At 45.3% G+C, this 23,876-nt stretch overlaps 2 protein-coding genes across 2 annotated transcripts in view; one reads left to right on the top strand and one right to left on the bottom strand.

The window, feature by feature from the left end:
* Nucleotides 1–10,812, bottom strand: part of LOC143785420 (syntaxin-binding protein 4-like) — a 68,045-nt gene extending 57,233 nt beyond the window's left edge. Inside the window, exons 1-2 of the mRNA XM_077274256.1 lie at nt 10,625–10,812; nt 10,191–10,388 (exon numbers count right to left, since the gene is read on the bottom strand). The gene's annotated coding sequence lies outside the window, so the exon portion shown is untranslated. The remainder of the gene's footprint in view (nt 1–10,190; nt 10,389–10,624) is intronic.
* Nucleotides 10,813–14,110: 3,298 nt separating this feature from the next.
* Nucleotides 14,111–23,876, top strand: part of PPL (periplakin) — a 39,213-nt gene continuing 29,447 nt past the window's right edge. The window contains exon 1 of the mRNA XM_077274249.1: nt 14,111–14,337. Coding sequence (XP_077130364.1) covers nt 14,273–14,337 — 65 coding nt within the window. The 5' untranslated portion in view covers nt 14,111–14,272. The remainder of the gene's footprint in view (nt 14,338–23,876) is intronic.

The raw sequence follows: 23,876 nt of genomic DNA, 5'->3' as shown, positions 1-23,876 counted from the left end.
ATAGTAGTTATATTCTTGTACATAGGGGCAGTATTATAGTAGTTATATTCTGTACATAGGAGCAGTATTATAGTAGTTATATTCTTGTACATAGGGGGCAGTATTATTGTAGTTATATTCTTGTACATAGGAGCAGTATTATAGTAGTTATATTCTTGTATATAGAAGCAGTATTATAGTAGTTATATTCTTGTACACAGGGGCAGTATTATAGTAGTTATATTCTTGTACATAGGGGCAGTATTATAGTAGTTATATTCCTGTACATAGAAGCAGTATTATAGTAGTTATATTCCTGTACATAGGAGCAGTATTATAGTAGTTATATTCTTGTACACAGGGGGCAGTATTATAGTAGTTATATTCTTGTACACAGGGGCAGTATTATAGTAGTTATATTCCTGTACATAGAAGCAGTATTATAGTAGTTATATTCCTGTACATAGGAGCAGTATTATAGTAGTTATATTCTTGTACACAGGGGGCAGTATTATAGTAGTTATATTCTTGTACATAGGGGCAGTATTATAGTAGTTATATTCCTGTACATAGAAGCAGTATTATAGTAGTTATATTCCTGTACATAGGAGCAGTATTATAGTAGTTATATTCCTGTACATAGGGGGAAGTATTATAGTAGTTATATTCTTGTATATAGGAGCAGTATTATTGTAGTTATATTCTTGTACATAGGGGCAGTATTATAGTAGTTATATTCTTGTACATAGGGGCAGTATTATAGTAGTTATATTCTTGTACATAGGGGCAGTATTATAGTAGTTATATTCCTGTACATAGAAGCAGTATTATAGTAGTTATATTCCTGTACATAGGAGCAGTATTATAGTAGTTATATTCCTGTACACAGGGGGCAGTATTATAGTAGTTATTTTCTTGTACACAGGGGCAGTATTATAGTAGTTATATTCCTGTACATAGAAGCAGTATTATAGTAGTTATATTCCTGTACATAGGAGCAGTATTATAGTAGTTATATTCCTGTACATAGGGGGAAGTATTATAGTAGTTATATTCTTGTATATAGGAGCAGTATTATAGTAGTTATATTCTTGTACATAGGGGCAGTATTATAGTAGTTATATTCTTGTACATAGGGGCAGTATTATAGTAGTTATATTCTTGTACATAGGGGCAGTATTATAGTAGTTATATTCCTGTACATAGAAGCAGTATTATAGTAGTTATATTCCTGTACATAGGAGCAGTATTATAGTAGTTATAATCTTGTACACAGGGGGCAGTATTATAGTAGTTATATTCTTGTACACAGGGGCAGTATTATAGTAGTTATATTCCTGTACATAGAAGCAGTATTATAGTAGTTATATTTCTGTACATAGGAGCAGTATTATAGTAGTTATATTCCTGTACATAGGGGGAAGTATTATAGTAGTTATATTCTTGTATATAGGAGCAGTATTATAGTAGTTATATTCTTGTACATAGGGGCAGTGTTGTGAATTTGCTTTTTGCTCCCTCTAGTGGTTACTAGTTTTTTGACTCTGGTTTTTCTGTCATTCCTTTTATCCGCACCTGGGTCGTTAGTTAGGGGTGTTGCTATATAAGCTCCCTGGACCTTCAGTTCAATGCCTGGCAACGTAGTTATCAGAGCTAGTCTGCTGTGCTCTTGTCTACTGATCCTGGTTCCAGTTATATCAGCTAAGTCTGCCTTTTGCTTTTTGCTATTTGTTTTGTTTTTGTATTTTTGTCCAGCTTGTTCCAAATCTATATCCTGACCTTTGCTGGAAGCTCTAGGGGGCTGGTGTTCTCCCCCCGGACCGTTAGACGGTTCGGGGGTTCTTGAATTTCCAGTGTGGATTTTGATAGGGTTTTTGTTGACCATATAAGTTACCTTTCTTTATTCTGCTATCAGTAAGCGGGCCTCTCTGTGCTAAACCTGGTTCATTTCTGTGTTTGTCATTTCCTCTTACCTAACCGTCATTATTTGTGGGGGGGCTTCTATCCAGCTTTGGGGTCCCCTTCTCTGGAGGCAAGAAAGGTCTTTGTTTTCCTCTACTAGGGGTAGCTAGATTCTCCGGCTGGCGCGTGTCATCTAGAATCAACGGAGGAATGATCCCCGGCTACTTCTAGTGTTGGCGTTAGGAGTAGATATATGGTCAACCCAGTTACCACTGCCCTATGAGCTGGATTTTTGTATTCTGCAGACTTCCACGTTCCTCTGAGACCCTCGCCATTGGGGTCATAACAGGGCAGTATTATAGTAGTTATATTCTTGTACATAGGGGCAGTATTATAGTAGTTATATTCTTGTACATAGGGGCAGTATTATAGTAGTTATATTCTTGTACATAGGGGCAGTATTATAGTAGTTATATTCCTGTACATAGGAGCCGTATTATAGTAGTTATATTCCTGTACATAGGAGCAGTATTATAGTAGTTATATTCCTGTACATAGGAGCAGTATTATAGTAGTTATATTCTTGTATATAGGAGCAGTATTATAGTAGTTATATTCTTGTACATAGGAGCAGTATTATAGTAGTTATATTCTTGTACATAGGGGCAGTATTATAGTAGTTCTATTCTTGTACATAGGGAGCAGTATTATAGTAGTTATATTCTTGTACATAGGGGCAGTATTACAGTAGTTATATTCTTGTACATAGGGGCAGTATTATAGTAGTTATATTCTTGTACATAGGGGCAGTATTATAGTAGTTATATTCTTGTACATAGGAGCAGTATTATAGTAGTTATATTCTTGTACATATGGGCAGTATTATAGTAGTTATATTCTTGTACGATGGGGGCAGTATTATCACATTATTACATGCATCTTCCTCACACAGGACACTCTCCACAGCTCACTTTCCGGCAGAGTATGAGTTAGACTCCTTTCGGTCAGACCTGGTGTTACAGTCAGGGTTTCGCAGGTTTATAAATTTCTCGGGCAGTTTTTCTGGTTAGTTTAGATTCCAGAGATGAAGACACACCAAATTATTCACCTTTCATTGAAATTTCAAGTTTTATAGCTGCCGAAATCAATTTTCGTGACTTTCTGTTCCTCAAAATGGTTTAACGTTGACTCACAGCAATGTTATCAGATCCTTCCTATTTATAAACTTTTCATTCACAATTCGCTTCATACGTAATTATCCATTTCTCTCTGTAGCTATAACTCATCCTGACATTCAGCCATCACAGGTTCCCCAGAGACTTCTCGCTGGTGGACATTACTATCATAGACACCTAATGTCAGATGGGTCATATCTGTGGTCGCCCCACACAGATGTCTTTCATAAAAAAAAAATCTCAGCATTAAATCGTCTTTAATAGAGAGAGAACGGCAGCTAATCCAAGGATCTACGAATCCTGTCCCCGGCCCCATGGTGTCCATCTGAGGAGAGACACAAAATGCTTCAGTATTCAGCTTCAGAATATTCTCTCAATTATTCACAGAACAGAAGTTTTATGTTAATGAAGAAAAAAATGGTAAATGCAAAACAGATCATCAGCAAGACAAATGGAAAATCTGTGAGAAAAACACAACAGAAACCACAACCACAGCCCTGAAATAATCAACTACAGCAGAAAGGGACAACACAATATACAGCGCAGAAGTAATGACATATATAACTACTATATCATAATAACCCCCTAAGTATAAGAATATAACTACTATAATACTGCCCCTATGTACAAGAATATAACTACTATAATACTGCCCTTATGTGCAAGAATATAACTACTATAATACTGCCCCTATGTACAAGAATATAACTACAATACTGCCCCTATGTACAAGAATATAACTACTATAATACTGCTCCTATGTACAAGAATATAACTACTATAATACTGCTCCTATGTACAGGAATATAACTACTATAATACTGCCCCTATGTACAAGAATATAACTACTATAATACTGCTCCTATGTACAAGAATATAACTACTATACTACTGCCCCTATGTACAAGAATATAACTACTATAATACTGCTCCTATGTACAAGAATATAACTACTATAATACTGCCCCTATGTACAAGAATATAACTACTATTACACTGCCCCTATGTACAAGAATATAACTACTATAATACTGCCCCTACGTACAAGAATATAACTACTATAATACTGCTCCTATGTACAAGAATATAACTACTATAATACTGCTCCAATATACGAGAATATAACTGCTATAATACTGCCCCCTATGTACAAGAATATAACTACTATAATACTGCTCCTATGTACAAGAATATAACTACTATAATACTGCCCCCTATGTACAAGAATATAACTACTATAATACTGCTCCTATGTACAAGAATATAACTACTATAATACTGCCCCTATGTACAAGAATATAACTACTATTACACTGCCCCTATGTACAAGAATATAACTACTATAATACTGCCCCTATGTACAAGAATATAACTACTATAATACTGCCCCTATGTACAAGAATATAACTACTATAATACTGCCCCCTATGTACAAGAATATAACTACTATAATACTGCCCCTATGTACAAGAATATAACTACTATAATACTGCCCCTATGTACAAGAATATAACTTCTATAATACTGCCCCTATGTACAAGAATATAACTACTATAATACTGCCCCTATGTACAAGAATATAACTACTATAATACTGCCCCTATGTACAAGAATATAACTACTATAATACTGCCCCTATGTACAAGAATATAACTACTATAATACTGCTCCTATGTACAGGAATATAACTACTATAATACTGCCCCTATGTACAAGAATATAACTACTATAATACTACTCCTATGTACAGGAATATAACTACTATAATACTGCCCCTATGTACAAGAATATAACTACTATAATACTGCCCCCTATGTACAAGAATATAACTACTATAATACTGCTCCTATGTACAAGAATATAACTACTATAATACTGCCCCTATGTACAGGAATATAACTACTATAATACTGCTCCTATGTACAAGAATATAACTACTATAATACTGCCCCCTATGTACAAGAATATAACTACTATAATACTGCCCCTATGTACAAGAATATAACTACTATAATACTGCTCCTATGTACAGGAATATAACTACTATAATACTGCCCCTATGTACAAGAATATAACTACTATAATACTGCCCCCTATGTACAAGAATATAACTACTATAATACTGCTCCTATGTACAAGAATATAACTACTATAATACTGCCCCTATGTACAAGAATATAACTACTATAATACTGCTCCTATGTACAAGAATATAACTACTATAATACTGCCCCTATGTACAAGAATATAACTACTATAATACTGCCCCCCTATGTACAAGAATATAACTACTATAATACTGCCCCTATGTACAAGAATATAACTACTATAATACTGCTCCTATGTACAAGAATATAACTACTATAATACTGCCCCTATGTACAAGAATATAACTACTATAATACTGCTCCTATGTCCAAGAATATAACTACTATAATACTGCCCCTATGTACAAGAATATAACTACTATAATACTGCTCCTATGTCCAAGAATATAACTACTATAATACTGCTCCTATGTACAAGAATATAACTACTATAATACTGCTCCTATGTACAAGAATATAACTACTATAATACTGCCCCCTATGTACAAGAATATAACTACTATAATACTGCCCCTATGTACAAGAATATAACTACTATAATACTGCCCCTATGTACAAGAATATAACTTCTATAATACTGCCCCTATGTACAAGAATATAACTACTATAATACTGCCCCTATGTACAAGAATATAACTACTATAATACTGCCCCTATGTACAAGAATATAACTACTATAATACTGCCCCTATGCCCTGGAAGGCTACCTCTGATCTAGGTGACCCTGTGTGTGATGGGTGTATGTCGGTGACCCCACAGACACTAGTAGGTCAGGCCTCCTGAGGTGACGGAGGATAATGGGGTCACCTTTGGGTGGTACAGGTATATGATACGTCTCCTGCCCAGATTACTGTGTGAATGAAACCAGAGAGCAGGGAGTTGTCATCGCTCCTTCTGTAAATATAGAAGAGAATCCTTCCGCTCGGCCTTGCTCAGCGCCCCGGCCCGCACCCTCCCCATTATCAGCGCCCCGGCCCGCACCCTCCCCATTATCAGCGCCTCTCCCCATAGGTCTGGGCCGGTGTCAGATTATAGATGCCCACAATAAGTCACTGATCGTCCTCATCCCTTCGCACTTCTCACTTGCATAATGTTTTCTTCTCTTTTACGCTCTTTTTTGTGGGTGCTCAGACCGCTGGTAAATTCTTTTACAGGAGGCATTGTGCCCCCCTATAAGATCCTATACCATGGCAGGGTAGGTATGCCACCTATTATATTATATCAATGCCCCATTAATATATAATGATTCTCCCCTATAGAAAGTATCAGTGCCCCCTACATAAGTTATAATATCCTTCAAGTGCCCCCTTAAGAAATGGACGTGTCCTTTTATCAGAGGTGCTATAATCAGGATATGTGATAAGTGTGCCCCCGGCGCCCGGATCCTGCAGGTGCTATAATCGGGGTATGTGATAAGTGTGCCCCGGCGCCCGCATCCTGCAGGTGCAATAATCGGGGTATGTGATAAGTGTGCCCCAGCGCCCGCATCCTGCAGATGCTATAATCGGGGTATGTGATAAGTGTGCCCCGGCGCCCACGTCCTGCAGATGCTATAATCGGGGTATGCGATAAGTGTGCCCCGGCGCCCGCGTCCTGCAGGTGCTATAATCGGGGTATGTGGTAAGTGTGCCCCGGCGCCCGCGTCCTGCAGGTGCTATAATCGGGGTATGTGATAAGTGTGCCCCGGCGCCCGCGTCATGCAGGTGCTATAATCAGGGTATGTGATAAGTGTGCCTCCGGCAGCCGCATCCTACAGATGCTATAATCGGGGTATGCGATAAGTGTGCCCCGGCGCCCGCGTCTTGCAGGTGCTATAATCGGGGTATGTGATAAATGTTCCCCGGCGCTCACTTCCTGCAGGTGCTATAATCGGGGTATGTGATAAGTGTGCCTCCGGCAGCCGCGTCCTACAGGTGCTATGATCGGGGTATGTGATAAGTGTCCCCCGGCGTCCTGCAGGTGCTATAATCGGGGTATGTGATAAGTGTGCCCTGGCGCCCTACAGGTGCTATAATCGGGGTATGTTATAAGTGTGCCCCGGCGCTCACTTCCTGCAGGTGCTATAATCGGGGTATGTGATAAGTGTGCCCCGGCGCCCGCATCCTGCAGGTGCTATAATCGGGGTATGTGATAAGTGTGCCCCGGCGCCCGCGTCCTGCAGGTGCTATAATCGGGGTATGTGATAAATGTGCCCCGGCGCTCACTTCCTGCAGATGCTATAATCGGGGTATGTGATAAGTGTGCCTCCGGCAGCCGCGTCCTACAGGTGCTATGATCGGGGTATGTGATAAGTGTCCCCCGGCGTCCTGCAGGTGCTATAATCGGGGTATGTGATAAGTGTGCCCTGGCGCCCTGCAGGTGCTATAATCGGGGTATGTGATAAGTGTGCCCCGGCGCTCACTTCCTGCAGGTGCTATAATCGGGGTATGTGATAAGTGTGCCCCGGCGCCCGCATCCTGCAGGTGCTATAATCGGGGTATGTGATAAGTGTGCCCCGGCGCCCGCGTCCTGCAGGTGCTATAATCGGGGTATGTGATAAATGTGCCCTGGCGCTCACTTCCTGCAGGTGCTATAATCGGGGTATGTGATAAGTGTGCCTCCGGCAGCCGCGTCCTACAGGTGCTATGATCGGGGTATGTGATAAGTGTCCCCCGGCGTCCTGCAGGTGCTATAATCGGGGTATGTGATAAGTGTGCCCTGGCGCCCTGCAGGTGCTATAATCGGGGTATGTGATAAGTGTGCCCCGGCGCTCACTTCCTGCAGGTGCTATAATCGGGGTATGTGATAAGTGTGCCCCGGCGCCCGCATCCTGCAGGTGCTATAATCGGGGTATGTGATAAGTGTGCCCCGGCGCCCGCATCCTGCAGATGCTATAATCGGGGTATGCGATAAGTGTGCCCCGGCGCCCTGCAGGTGCTATAATCGGGGTATGTGATAAGTGTGCCCCGGCGCCCGCATCCTGCAGGTGCAATAATCGGGGTATGTGATAAGTGTGCCCCGGCGCCCGCATCCTGCAGATGCTATAATCGGGGTATGTGATAAGTGTGCCCCGGCGCCCTGCAGGTGCTATAATCGGGGTATGTGATAAGTGTGCCCCGGCGCCCGCATCCTGCAGATGCTATAATCGGGGTATGCGATAAGTGTGCCCCGGCGCCCTGCAGGTGCTATAATCGGGGTATGTGATAAGTGTGCCCCCGGCGCCCGGATCCTGCAGGTGCAATAATCGGGGTATGTGATAAGTGTGCCCCGGCGCCCGCATCCTGCAGGTGCAATAATCGGGGTATGTGATAAGTGTGCCCCGGCGCCCGCATCCTGCAGATGCTATAATCGGGGTATGCGATAAGTGTGCCCCGGCGCCCGCATCCTGCAGATGCTATAATCGGGGTATGCGATAAGTGTGCCCCGGCGCCCTGCAGGTGCTATAATTGGGGTTTGTGATAAGTGTGCCCCGGCGCTCACTTCCTGCAGATGCTATAATTGGGGTATGTGATAAGTGTGCCCCGGCGCCCGCATCCTGCAGATGCTATAATCGGGGTATGCGATAAGTGTGCCCCGGCGCCCGCATCCTGCAGATGCTATAATCGGGGTATGCGATAAGTGTGCCCCGGCGCCCTGCAGGTGCTATAATTGGGGTTTGTGATAAGTGTGCCCCGGCGCTCACTTCCTGCAGATGCTATAATTGGGGTATGTGATAAGTGTGCCCCGGCGCCCACATCCTGCAGATGCTATAATCGGGGTATGCGATAAGTGTGCCCCGGCGCCCTGCAGGTGCTATAATCGGGGTATGTGATAAGTGTGCCCCGGCGTCCTGCAGGTGCTATACAGGGATCTCACTTTCATGTGTTTACAGTGTTTTCCACGGGCGACACACCCTACATAGCGATCACGCCCCACCCGTGCCCTGCAGACCCCAGTGCCCCGGGGGAACCTGCAGAATATCAGCGGCTGGAGATGATGACTGATCCTATTCACAGCTGCTGGAGCGTTCCTGTGTATACAGTGCACACAGCGGCGCCCGCCTCCTCGGCTGTGCCAGGCAGAGGTGCCAAGATGGCAGAGTGGACCCTACTGCCAGTGTCTCCCTCACTGCTTGCTGTCAGTGAATAGCTGCAAACCTCTTTTCATCCCTAGAATAAGAGATAAGGTGCTGACCACTGGGACCCCCAAGGACCCCAAGAGCAATGCTCAGAAACTCCAGGACCAGCTCAGTGGAGCAGAGGTGCGGACGCTCGGCCTTCATTCCAATCACTGGGGCTACTCCCAGCAGTACCCTAGTCAATGAATGGAGCATCGCGGCTCCGCTCCGCTAACGAAGGGCCTGCAGAGCTTATTATTGGGGTCCCAGAGCCCCAATCTCTGGGGATCTAAACCGACAGATCTCCGGGGATCGTCGTGTCGTTCCATATCCACTTGTTATTTTCGGGAGTTAACCTGATACTTCTCACAGCTGAGGGTTTGTTACAGTTGCATCCAGTCCTGACGGTACAATGTATCAGTGCAGGAGGAATGGATCCCGTCACTGTAACAAACCCTCAGCTGTGAGGCTTATTAGGTCAGAATCAAACATATAAAATGATCGCACATTGGCAGCTCCCGCCTGTTTGGCTGGGATTTCCATTTCTGCTCATCCTGAGCTTGCTGATTCATGAAGCAGAGAGCAGGAGCCGTACGTGTACCCAGCCCTCCTGCGGAGCGATGCACGCACCGTGCCCATGCAGATGACTCATATGTTTGTATTCATGCAAGAACCCAAAAATGTAAATGGTTCCCTCATGTGTCAGCGCCACGGGGGCCGCTCCCTCCGCCTGATCTGCAGCGCAGAGGAATGTGGACCGTCCGCTCCACTACCGGATTCTCCCACGTTCTGAAGGGGTCCGGCTGTGCTTAAAGGGAGTGTCCATTATTAACAACCCCTAATCATTTACATATTGAGGAAATGAAGCACCGCATTACTGGGTGTGTAAACTTTTGCAATCTATTTTTTTTGTTAGCCTTAATTTGTGTAATATAAAAAAAACGAGGCTACCTTCTAAATAACCAAGATCGAAACCCTCCTGCCGTTTTGTGTATACAGCTCCCTTGCAGTCCTATGGTTATGATCCTGAAGTCGTGCGATAGTCTTCATCCTCTCCTTCCCTTCAGTAACAGCCTCTCATGCAGCATCAGACTACACGGAGCTTGTGTGTCGTCTGTAACCATGGAGACACATGGGCCTGCACAGGAGCTGTGTACACAAAACGATTACTTGCAAAATTGTTTCATTTGCTAAATAAAACTGATACAAAAGTGTTCAGACCCTTTAAATATTCTCCCAGCCCCACTATTCCTATCGCTGGTATCGCAGGTGGCCATATAGGCAAATGTTATGGAAATCCTGCAGAGGAGGCGATCACTGGGCAGGCGGGCATCGTCTGCTGGAGATCCACTGCCCGTCCCTGGGGGATTTAAAGGGGAATGCACCTGTTCCTCCAGCTCTGCACAGTCACTGCAGGATTTCTCATTGCATTCATGCACCAGAAGGCTCAGGATGGACACGAGTTGGCAGCTGTGTGGCTGGTGTCACCGGCAGGGACCTCGGTGCTGCTGTCGGCGCGGGCGGTGGGAGTGACATTGACACGTTCCCAACCTGTGACTCACGGGGACACGGAGCGACCTGCAAAATATTATTCACCATGAGAGAAGAATGTGAATGATTCCATGATCGCCCTCAGAGCAGAACTCCCAGCGCTAACCCCTCCGCCGCCAACATGCCAGCGCTGGGCAGAGTGGTGAGGCCTGAGTGTAGGGGCTCCGCAGTGTAGGGGCTCCGCGGGGACCCTGGAGGGCAATGTCAGCCCCATACCTGCTATTACATTGGTGCCTAATGCCGCCAGGGATTATTCCCCCCAATATTAGCTGTCCGACCCCCCAACATCCTGTGTGTTACCTGCTGCAGAGGACATGAGATGGGCCCGGCGCCGGCTGTGGGATCATATGCTGCACTGACGACATATGACAGGCACTATATGGCAGTATTATATACACTATTATGTAGGCACTATATGGCAGTATTATATACACTATTATGTAGGCACTATATGGCAGTATTATATACACTATTATGTAGGCACTATATGGCAGTATTATATACACACTATTATGTAGGCACTATATGGCAGTATTATATACACTATTATGTAGGCACTATATGGCAGTATTATATACACTATTATGTAGGCACTATATGGCAGTATTATATACACTATTATGTAGGCACTATATGGCAGTATTATATACACTATTATGTAGGCACTATATGGCAGTATTATATACACTATTATGTAGGCACTATATGGCAGTATTATATACACTATTATGTAGGCACTATATGGCAGCATTATATACACACTATTATGTAGGCACTATATGGCAGCATTATATACACTATTATATATACACATTATGTAGGCATTATATGGCAGCATTATATACACTATTATATATACACATTATGTAGGCACTATATGGCAGTATTATATACACTATTATGTAGGCACTATATGGCAGTATTATATACACTATTATGTAGGCACTATATGGCAGTATTATATACACTATTATGTAGGCACTATATGGCAGTATTATATACACACGATTATGTAGGCACTATATGGCAGTATTATATACACTATTATGTAGGCACTATATGGCAGTATTATATACACTTATGTAGGCACTATATGGCAGTATTATATACACTTATGTAGGCACTATATGGCAGTATTATATACACTATTATGTAGGCACTATATGGCAGTATTATATACACTATTATGTAGGCACTATATGGCAGTATTATATACACTATTATGTAGGCACTATATGGCAGTATTATATACACTATTATGTAGGCACTATATGGCAGTATTATATACACTATTATGTAGACATATGGCAGTATTATATACGCTATTATGTAGGCACTATATGGCAGCATTATATACACACGATTATGTAGGCACTATATGGCAACATTATATACACACGATTATGTAGGCACTATATGGCAGTATTATATACACTTATGTAGGCACTATATGGCAGTATTATATACACTATTATGTAGACATATGGCAGTATTATATACGCTATTATGTAGGCACTATATGGCAGCATTATATACACACGATTATGTAGGCACTATATGGCAACATTATATACACACGATTATGTAGGCACTATATGGCAGTATTATATACACTATTATGTAGGCACTATATGGCAGCATTATATACACTATTATGTCGGCACTATATGGCAGTATTATATACACTTATGTAGGCACTATATGGCAGTATTATATACACTTATGTAGGCACTATATGGCAGTATTATATACACTATTATGTAGACATATGGCAGTTTTATATACACTATTATGTAGGCACTATATGACAGCATTATATACACTATTATGTAGGCACTATATGGCAGTATTATATACACTATTATGTAGGCACTATATGGCAGTATTATATACACTTATGTAGGCACTATATGGCAGTGTTATATACACTTATGTAGGCACTATATGGCAGTATTATATACACACGATTATGTAGGCACTATATGGCAGTATTATATACACACGATTATGTAGGCACTATATGGCAGTATTATATACACACGATTATGTAGGCACTATATGGCAGTATTATATACACACGATTATGTAGGCACTATATGGCAGTATTATATACACACGATTATGTAGGCACTATATTGCAGTATTATATACACACGATTATGTAGGCACTATATGGCAGTATTATATACACACGATTATGTAGGCACTATATGGCAGTATTATATACACACGATTATGTAGGCACTATATTGCAGTATTATATACACACGATTATGTAGGCACTATAAGGCTGCCGTCACACTAGCAGTATTTGGTCAGTATTTTACATCAGTATTTGTAGCCAAAACCAGGAGTGGAACAATTAGAGGAAAAGTATAATAGAAACATCTGCTCCACTTCTGCATTTATCACCCACTCCTGGTTTTGGCTACAAATACTGATGTAAAATACTGACCAAATACTGATCGTGTGACGGCAGCCTTATAGTGCCTACATAATCGTGTGTATATAATACTGCCATATAATGTCTACATAATAGCGTATATAATACTGATAGTGTGACGGCAGCCTTATACTGTATATAAAGTGATGCCACACAGATGTGTGCGTATTATGGGATGTACAGTATCGCTGCTGACACTATGGGATGTGATGTAACTAATGCCTCACTGTGTAGTGACAGGCCAGGTTGTAGTGACACATGCTGTGTGCAGGGAGACTACTCCTCCCATCATGGCTGGGTGCTGGGAGTCCCTGTGATGGGGCGGGCTGCTGGGGCTGTGGTATGGGCCCCCTCCCTCTGCCTGGAGCTGTCACTTTAGGCCACTCCTAGCTCTACTCTAAAAACAGAGCACATGGGATTAACCCCTCGGCTGCCAGCAATGACTGTGCCAATGGGTCCAGTGCACTGCATGGTGACCCGGGCTGTCCGGCTGGGAGACTACAACCCCCAGCATGCCCTGACAACCTGCAACTATCAGGACACTGGGAGAGTTGTAGTTCTAGTGACTGCACTCCCATCAGGCATGGCTGTCCTCCTCCTCCCTGAGCCGGGGCTGTGGCAGTGCAGGGGTTAAGCCTAGCCCAGGGCTGCAGGGGACCCTCCATGGGCTGCAGGGGACCCTCCATGGGCTGCAGGGGACCCTCCATGGGCTGCAGGGGACCCTCCATGCTGCTCCTGACCGGTGACAGTCCCTGCTGAGAGGCGGAGTGTGCACCACAGGCGGCTCCTCCCTCCAGGTAACCGGCCCCTCCCTCCAGGCAACCGGCCCCTCCCTCCAGGCAACCGGCCCCTCCCTCCAGGTAACCGGCCCCTCCCTCCAGGTAACCTGCCCCTCCGGATCCCTCCCCTCCTACCTGTAGAGCAGGATCCCGGCTGAGCACTGACTGCCTGCTGCTCCCCAGCCCGGAGAAGACCACACCGCACACTGCGCAGCATCGCCCCGAAGCCCCGAAACAGCCGCCCCGAGGAGCGACGAAACATGAGCTCCTTGTTCAAGAAACGAACCACTGCGAAATACAGCCCCAACTCTGTGCAGCCCAAAGTGTAAGTACCCCTGCCTAAGGGATCCACTCACCTGGGCACCATCATCTACAGAGGGGATCCACTCACCTGTAGAGCCTGACACGGATAGAGAGGATCCACTCACCTGTGCCCCATCATTTATAGAGGGGATCCACTCACCTGTACACCACCATCTATAGAGGGGATCCACTCACCTGTCACAGTCTACACCTTACATGCTGTCACCTATAGAATGTGCAGAGTATGACCGGTTACACCGTCCCCTCTATGAGCGGACCCCAATAACCTACTAATGCTCCTGCCTGCTCCCCCCGTGTACAGCGCTGTGCGGTCACTGTGTACACTGCTGTATGACATCCACACGTACTGGGGTCCACGGCACGGTGTACAGCGGTGGGGGCCGGGGGCTCCACACTAAAGTATCAGCTGCTGGGGAGACTATGCTTTGTTACTGGTGATACTGGGTTGTGGTACTGGTTATTTAGACCTTCGGTGCTGGTGATACTGGGTCCAGTGCTGGATATTTTGGCCTTTGGTGCTGGTGATACTGGTTATTTTGGCCTTCGGTGCTGGTTTTACTGGGTCCAGTACTGGTTGTTTTGGCCTTTGGTGCTGGTGATACTGGTTATTTTGGCCTTCGGTGCTGGTGATACTGGTTATTTTGGCCTTCGGTGCTGGTTATACTGGGTCCTGTTAGTTCTCGCTGCCGCTGGCCGATCATCTTTGATGTCGGGGAACAGGTTGGTCCTCCATTGTTCTTGTGTGACACCCTGTGATTGATGCGGTGAGTGTCAGCTCTGCGGGGCAGGGGAGGATAGAGCTGACTCGCCCTCCATCATGCAGTGCATACCCTGCCGCCTGTCCTCCAGCCTCCTGTCCTCCAGCCTCCTGTCCTCCAGCCTCCTGTCCTCCAGCCTCCTGTCCTCCAGCCTCCCACCCCATAGCTATTCCTGTCACTCCTCCAATATTCTGATGGTGAAGCTGGAGGGAGGGTGTACCCCACTGTGATGTAGAGGGGTCCGCGCCCCTAGACAATGATGGTATGCAGTATGGCGGTCCATTATTGTGCACCATATCACTGAGGCGTGGGGAGGATGCAGGAGGACGGTGGTGGAGCTGTACAGGTGGCACATGCATCACCCATGTGTAGGACACAGACTTTGTGACCATCTCAATATTACGTGCACCCAGCCCCATAGAAGTGGATGGTATCTGTCATGTGACCATTGCACAGGGGTGCATGCTGGGAGTTGTGGTTTCCGAAGCTGAGTCGGGTGAAGTCTCTGCTAGGCGGTGACAGCGAGTGATCTGATGGGAGTGATCCATCCTACGTCAGGAGACAATGGGAATGATGAGAGTATAAAGTGGAACCACCCCGCCTGTATGAGGATTACCTGGGGGCGCGGACCCCTCATTGTGTGCAGGGTAACCAGAGAGGACCCCATTCAGGATCCCACACCTATCTCACGGATACAATTGTGTCTGTCCTAATGGTTCGTTACAATGTATCAGTGGCTCAGGATTGTCCAGACTGGATACAACTGTAACAAACCCCCAGCAGTGTTCCCATTCACTGACAGCAGGCGGAGGTCTGTTTTGGTGAGGTATTGGAACGTGAAGCCTGTTGGACAGACGCCTGGTTTGCTGCAGTTTTGGGGGGTCGGTGATGGACGCTGGGTGTTGGGATGGAGACATTCTTTCTGGAGGAGCAGCGTGCACTTGTCTCGTTTGGCAAGACTTCTTACTTTTTTGGTATTTCAGGAATGTGAGTGAGAAGGGAAGGATCCTGTATCTGGTCTGGTTTCTGACATAGTGGTCAGACTGGTTTTGGTCGTACCCAGAGGCAAAAACGTCAGCTTGGCCCATGACCCTCTGTCACACAAGGCGGCCTATAGGTGACCAGACATTGCGGGCGATGCCAGGACGGGGACATGGTGCTCAACACTAACAGCCACGTCCGCTGCCCCCCGTGCCCCGGGAAGTTGGGTGCAAAATTGCATCGACTCCATTGTGAGAGTCCACATGTTGCTCATTGCCACAAGTCATCCCGTAGCCTTAGCCGAGAGCCCCCTACTCACCATTGTATGGGGGGGCTGTGGGGACAAGAATCCCATGTGATCCCCCTCTCGGCCAATCGGCAATAAGAAATCAACTCCACGACAGGTCGTCGTTTATCAGCCCCATGTGGTCAGAACGCCATCTTGGAAAGACCCAACACTTTGGCTTATTGATGGACGCCGAAAGTGTAGGCCCATAGTGGCTTAATGGGGGATTCCTTGGAGGACCCCTTTAAGAGCCCCCAGGACTGTTACTTGACTTCTCATGAGATCCTGAGCCGGCAGGGTGCTGGCACCTGTCTGATGGTGGCTCTTTTCCCAGTCATTACTGCTCCTTTCACAGGATTACAAAAAAGGCTCCTTTGTTTGCAAACAATGGAGGACGCCACACGTATCATATCGTACCTGCCGCAGGATTACCTCCTGGTTATTATACTCCACGGGCCCTTCTGAGACAGTAACTGTACCTTTTTCTTATGAATGAGGCCCAAACCAACAAAAGTGACCCTTAGCACCATAAAAATACAGGATCCACCTGTCCAGTGCCAACAAATACAACCATAGTGCTGCCATTCAATACAGCCCAAATAAAACTGCTATACAATGCCATACATAGACCAAATAATACTGATTTACAAGACAGCTAAAATAATCAAACCATAGTGCCGCCATACAATACAGCGCAAATAAACCCGCCACACAATACCACATGTAGACCAAATAATACTGATATACAAGACAACTAAAATAATGAAACCATAGTGCTGCCATACAATACAGCCCAAATAAACCTGCTATATAATACCACATGTAGACCAAATAATACTCATATACAAGACAAGTAAGATAATGAAACCATAGTGCCGCCATACAATACAGCCCAAAAAAACCTGCTATATAATACCACATGTAGACCAAATAATACTCATATACAAGACAACTAAAATAATGAAACCATAGTGCCGCCATACAATACAGCCCAAATAAACCCGCTATACAATACCATACATAGACCAAATAATACTGATTTACAAGACAGCTAAAATAATGAAACTATAGTGCCGCTATACAATACAGCCCAAATAAACCTGCTATACAACAATACCACATGTAGACCAAATAATACTGATAAAGACAACTAAAATAATGAAACCATAGTGCCGCCATACAATACAGCCCAAAAAAACCTGCTATATAATACCACATGTAGACCAAATAATACTCATATACAAGACAGCTAAAATAATGAAACCATAGTGTCTCCATACAATACAGCCCAAATAAACCTGCTATACAGACCACATGTAGACCAAATAATACTCATATGACAGCCAAAATAACGAAAACATTGTACCGCCATACAACGCTAACTACAACCCAAATATACCGCCATCGTTCCAATATATAGCACAAGCCTAAACAATCCCTTTATACCACACCAAATACTGAAGACTAAATAATACTGCTAATACAATGCCAAATAAAACCACCACACAGTTCTCATAAAAAACAGCCAAAAAAGACGATACTGCCATAGTGTGGCCATGCTATAGCAAATAATACCGCCATGTAATTCCCATATACTACAGCCAAAATGATATTACCATACAATTCCAAATAACGCAGGCTAAATAGTGCCGCCATACAATGCCAAATAATGGTTCTTAATGGAAGTTTTAGGTGTTCATTCATTACTCAGATCGTCAGGATTTCCGGTGTGTTCACACAGCACAGAATTATAATTAGACGTATAACGAGCGCCGTCAGGAGCAGTTGTTCTGCTTGTTGATGGTTTCCACTCTCCCTCCCTGCTGTGGATGAGGCATCACCCCATTGTCTTCTCATCTGGGTGTACGTCTTATTTATTTCCTCAGGTATTCGCCTCTAAATTTAGCTCTTCCTTGTAAAACCTGAAGGCGACGACGAGGCATCTTTCTCGTCCTGCGTCTTCTAGAAGATTCCGGAGACGTTTTCACCGCAGGGAGGAGCGCCATCTCCCAATCGCTAATGTTATGTCAAATAAGAGAAGGGCGTGAGGCCGACATAGCAGAGCCGGGAGCCGAGCAGGTTCGGCAAGAAGTTGGGGCCGGGGCGTGCCGCCGATACTGCTTCATTGCAGTCGGTGTGAGGTGTCAGTGCGCTGAGTAAACTCTGCATTATCTGACAATGGCGGAATCCAGGGTCGTGAGGCGAGGGCACAATAAGTAACAGGCACCGGATAAAGGGGAGGACACGCGAGCTCCGGACCCCCCAAAATCCAGCTTCTGGGAGCCGGATTGAGGAGGTGACGTCACCTTCAAGTTGGTCTTGGCTAGGACTGAACATTTTCGGAGCTATTCGCCAACTGTCCTCAATTTTGCCAATTTTTCGCAAACAATTCCAGCAAATTAGTGGCTTTAAGGCCTAAAAGGGGCGTTTGTTTACACAAACCCGGCCCATAAAATCATGGCTCCTTTAGGGCTGGGGCGTAGAAGGGGCTTAAGTTACCAAAATATATGGGCCCTGACATCTGAGGGGGCCACAAGAGACGCCAGACACAACTTGTACCCGGAGGGGCCCCTTTTATATGTTTCACCTAAGAACCAAACTCGTTTATTCATTAAGTTGTGCCATCTGGTCGCCGTGTCAGAAAATGGCCGCCACATTATAAATTTTACTTTCCATTAATCTTCTCAGAACATCACTCTAAATTTTTTAACAAAATGTCCGCCACAGTACAAAGACAGGGCAGATATATGAAACTGCTCTCGTTTCTCATAGCAACCAATCACAGCACAGCTTTCATTCTACCTGAGCACTGAATCAAATGAAAGCAGTGCTGTGATTGGTTGCTATGGGAAACAAAGGCAGCTTCTCCTTAAAACCATTAATTTAGTAGGCCGCAGTCTAATCCGCGACAAGCCAGCCGCCGATATCGGGGTATTCACACCTCGTAGGCGGTCATCAGTAATTCGTGAATAAAATGGCCGCCATGTCAGTAACCTAAGTATGTACACCTGCTAGAATGTCGTCATGAGCTTACACTAAAATGGCCGCCATGGTAGAAATGTGAACACTGCTCTACCACAATGAATGTGGAGCGGCGGCATTCCTCCTGACATTTCCTACAAAGCTTCGGTCTGTTTAGTAACTGTAGTAATTTCCATCGGTCGGGTCGCCTCAGGGACGCCCTAAAGGCCTCAATTAGACAAGGACGGGCGCGGAAACGCGTTTTGGAGATTTTTGAAATTCTGGTAATTTTCATCTCCATTGTGATAAATTCTGAAAACATTTAAGTGAACAGCTTGATGTTTTTTATAGAAAAACCATAAATAATTAACCAGCGCGTTCCAGGCGGCCATATTGGATTCTTAAAGGTGGACGGTTATATAGATTGATTTTTACTTTTTTAAAGGGAACCTTGTAAGTCAGAGCACAAAGATAAATTCAGGCACACAAATGTCTGCCATAAGGTGTCAAGAGGGAGGAGTCTATATGTTCAGACTCCTCCCCCATGACCCCTGAAGCTAGGGGCAGATCTACAAGGAACCCTGTTATGTCTCCGTGCTCCCGTGTGTGACTGATATCGGCCGCTCCTGTAATAGCGCACTAGTATAAGCCTGTGACTTTCTGGTCAGTGGCCCTCTGAATAGTGGCGTACGAGGCGCAGAACACCAGAATGGTGACCACTATTTACCCAGCGACCGGCTCACGGTGTTCAGCCTCATCTCAGTCATTACAGAGTGTCGAACGGTCCTCAACCTGCATGAGATGATGGGAGAGATACTCCACACCTCAGCGATTTCTCAAGTGTCTCCACGTGTGATGGCGGTATATATAAATGATATAGGGGAGCTCTACATTTCCTGCATGTCAGTATAAGCAGCCGCTATAACCTGGGCATTATATAAATATACATAATATGTGTGTGTGTCTATGATATGGACTATGTTGGTATAACCTGGGCGCGTATATATATATATATATATATATATATATATATATATATATATATATATATATATATATATATATATATATATATATATATATATATACACACACACATATATATACACTATGTGTATATATATATATATATATATATATATATATATATACACACACACATATATATACACTATGTGTATATATATATATATATATATATATATATATATATATATATATATATATATATGTAATATGGACTATGCCGCTATAACCTGGGCATGAATGTGATGTTTGCACTCACTATATACTCACATCTCGCCATTGTGCCCCTATGAAAGTTCTCCCTGTAGGCACGCTCACAGCAGTGGGATTATTGTGCCTTGTCTATACCGTCTGCTGTATATACCCTACGATAGTGAGGGGGATATAACACGTGGGGTGAGATGTCTGCAGCTGGAGCGCTCTCTACTATATCATCCGATATTTTTGTCACTATAAGTATGAAGTCATCCTGTACCAAAGGGCTGCACCAGTCCAGGGTAGATATTACTGTTACATGGGGGGTGACTGGCACTGTTATGTGACCACAATGTATAGTGCCATTATACAGGAGCTATGGATGGTATACAGGGGTACTGTGATTGGTACATCATGTAAGCACTTTGAATAGTGCCATTATACAGGAGCTGTGGGTGGTATACAGGGGTACTGTCATGTAATGACTATGTAGAGTGCCATTATACAGGAGCTGTGGGTGGTATACAGGGGTACTGTCATGTAAAGACTATGAATAGTGCCATTATACAGGAGCTGTGGGTGGTATACAGGGGTACTGTCATGTAATGACTATGTATAGTGCCATTATACAGGAGCTGTTGGTGGTATACAGGGGTACTGTCGTGTAAAGACTATGTAGAGTGCCATTATACAGGAGCTGTGGGTGGTATACAGGGGTACTGTCATGTAATGACTATGTATAGTGCCATTATACAGGAGCTGTGGGTGGTATACAGGGGTACTGTCATGTAAAGACTATGTAGAGTGCCATTATACAGGAGCTGTGGGTGGTATACAGGGATACTGTCATGTAAAGACTATGTATAGTGCCATTATACAGGAGCTGTGGGTGGTATACAGGGGTACTGTCATGTAAGAACTATGTATAGTGCCATTATACAGGAGCTGTGGGTGGTATACAGGGGTACTGTCATGTAAGGACTATGTATAGTGCCATTATACAGGAGCTGTGGGTGGTATACAGGGGTACTGTCATGTACGGACATGGCACGGGAACCTGCGGACATGGCACGGGAACCTGCGGACATGGCACGGGAACCTGCGGACATGGCACGGGAACCTGCGGACATGGCACGGGAACCTGCGGACATGGCACGGGAACCTGCGGACATGGCACGGGAACCTGCGGACATGGCACGGGAACCTGCGGACATGGCACGGGAACCTGCAGACATGGCACGGGAACCTGCAGACATGGCACGGGAACCTGCAGACATGGCACGGGAACCTGCAGACATGGCACGGGAACCTGCAGACATGGCACGGGAACCTGCAGACATGGCACGGGAACCTGCAGACATGGCACGGGGACCTGCAGACATGGCACGGGGACCTGCGGACATACGGACTTGGCACGGGGATCTGCGGACACACGGACATGGCATGGGGACCTGCAGACATATGGACATGGCACGGGGACCTGCGGACATGACACGGGGACCTGCGGACATGGCACGGGGACCTGCGGACATGGCACGGGGATCTGCGGACACACGGACATGGCACGGGGACCTGCGGACATGGCACGGGGACCTGCGGACATGGCACGGGGACCTGCGGACATACTGACATGGCACGGGGACCTGCGGACATACTGACATGGCACGGGGACCTGCGGACATACTGACATGGCACGGGGACCTGCGGACATGGCACGGGGTGTGACAGCGCCCCTCATGGTGTCTCCGGAGTGCTCCTCACAGGGGGCAGGGGTCACTCCACCTCTGACCCCGGCCGCTCCGTGCCCCACACAAGTTATTCTGGTCTCTGCTGGATTTTCCAGTGTCCTTGTGAGCACAGCATGGAGTAATCCATAGCTGTCAGATCAGCAGGACCTGCTGGGGGTTGTAGTTCTGCAATAGTCTCGATAATTGCAGGGCACCAGGTACTGTGAGATGTTCTCATATATGGTCACGTCTGAGATCTGATCACAGGCCCTAAGCCCGAGGCTGCACTACTGAGAGACGCGGTCAGCGGCAATGCCAGACTCACACGGGGCCCCAGGCGGGGGATGCGCAGATCACCCAGAGTTTATATGGGACCCCATTAATCATTGCATTCTACAACTTCCTCGTTTCTAGATCTCTGCTTGCAGTCAGTGAATGGGAACACTTAGGCCGGAGACACACTGGTGCGAGAGACGGCCGAGTCTCGCTGGTTAAAAGCAAGCTGTGGCACCTGCACTCCGGAGCGGAGCGTGCGGCTGCATAGCAATACATGGAGCTGCACGCTCAGCTCCGGAGTGCCGGTGCCACAGCTTGCTTTTAACCAGCGAGACTCGGCCGTCTCTCGCACCAGTGTGTCTCCGGCCTTAGATTCAATGTAGTAAACCCCCCTCCCTAAGACTCATCTGATGCAGACTGCCAGCAGGGGGCAGCCTTCCTGGTTACCTGGGAGGGGGTGACCCCGGCCGGCCCGGATCCAGTGGATTCTGGGAGGGATGGTCACATCTCGTCTCCATGACTCCTCCGCTCATCTGTATATTAATTAGCTGATTGTTTGTTTCCTGGGCTGCAATTTAATTAGTTTCCTGCTCAGAAAGTAACGAGATCGGGAATGTCGAGTTCATTGCCCTTTAAGAGAGATGTACAAATAGTAGAAGCACATAGGTGTTTAGTCTTCCAGCTGTCTGTGTGATGCCAACTTGTCATGTGCCAACCACAATAATGCCAAGATATAAAGGAGCTGCTGGCGCCCATTGTGGGGACTATGATAACACTGCTGGGCACTTTATGAAGCTTTTGTGTACGTGATGTTCTTCAGGCAGAATGACAAAGGCCTGACGTGCGGAGCAGACAAATAGGGTATGTTTCCACGTTCAGGAAACGCTGCGTTTTTGACGCTGCGTTTTTCCGCAGCATCAAAAACGCAGCGTCCAGATGTTACAGCATAGTGGAGGGGATTTCTTGAAATCCCAACTCCACTATGCATTAAAAAACGCAGCATGTTGCTACAATGAGCAAAACACGCAGGTGACCTGCCAGTGACCTCAGGTGCAGTTTTGGTCAGGATTTTACCTGCATAAAATCCTGACCAAAGCCTGAAGCAAAACTGAATGTGGAAACATACCCATATATGGGCATGAATGTTCCCAGAAATTGGAACTGATGTATGACTGCTCATCCTGCTCTGCCTGGTTCATGAGTTGCATATCTCAGGAGTGTAGTTGTGTCCTGGAGATCACACCGGAAGAGAAAGTGATACATTGTTATCGAGAGGAAGGATTAATGAGAGGTCAAAAATAAACTTCACTAATGATCCAGCGCCCGACAA

This window comes from Ranitomeya variabilis, chromosome 7 (genome assembly GCF_051348905.1).
Source record: "Ranitomeya variabilis isolate aRanVar5 chromosome 7, aRanVar5.hap1, whole genome shotgun sequence".
Lineage (NCBI taxonomy): Eukaryota > Metazoa > Chordata > Amphibia > Anura > Dendrobatidae > Ranitomeya > Ranitomeya variabilis.
The sequence above is the reverse complement of the archived record's forward strand: the minus strand, read 5'-3'. Positions and strand labels throughout refer to the sequence as shown.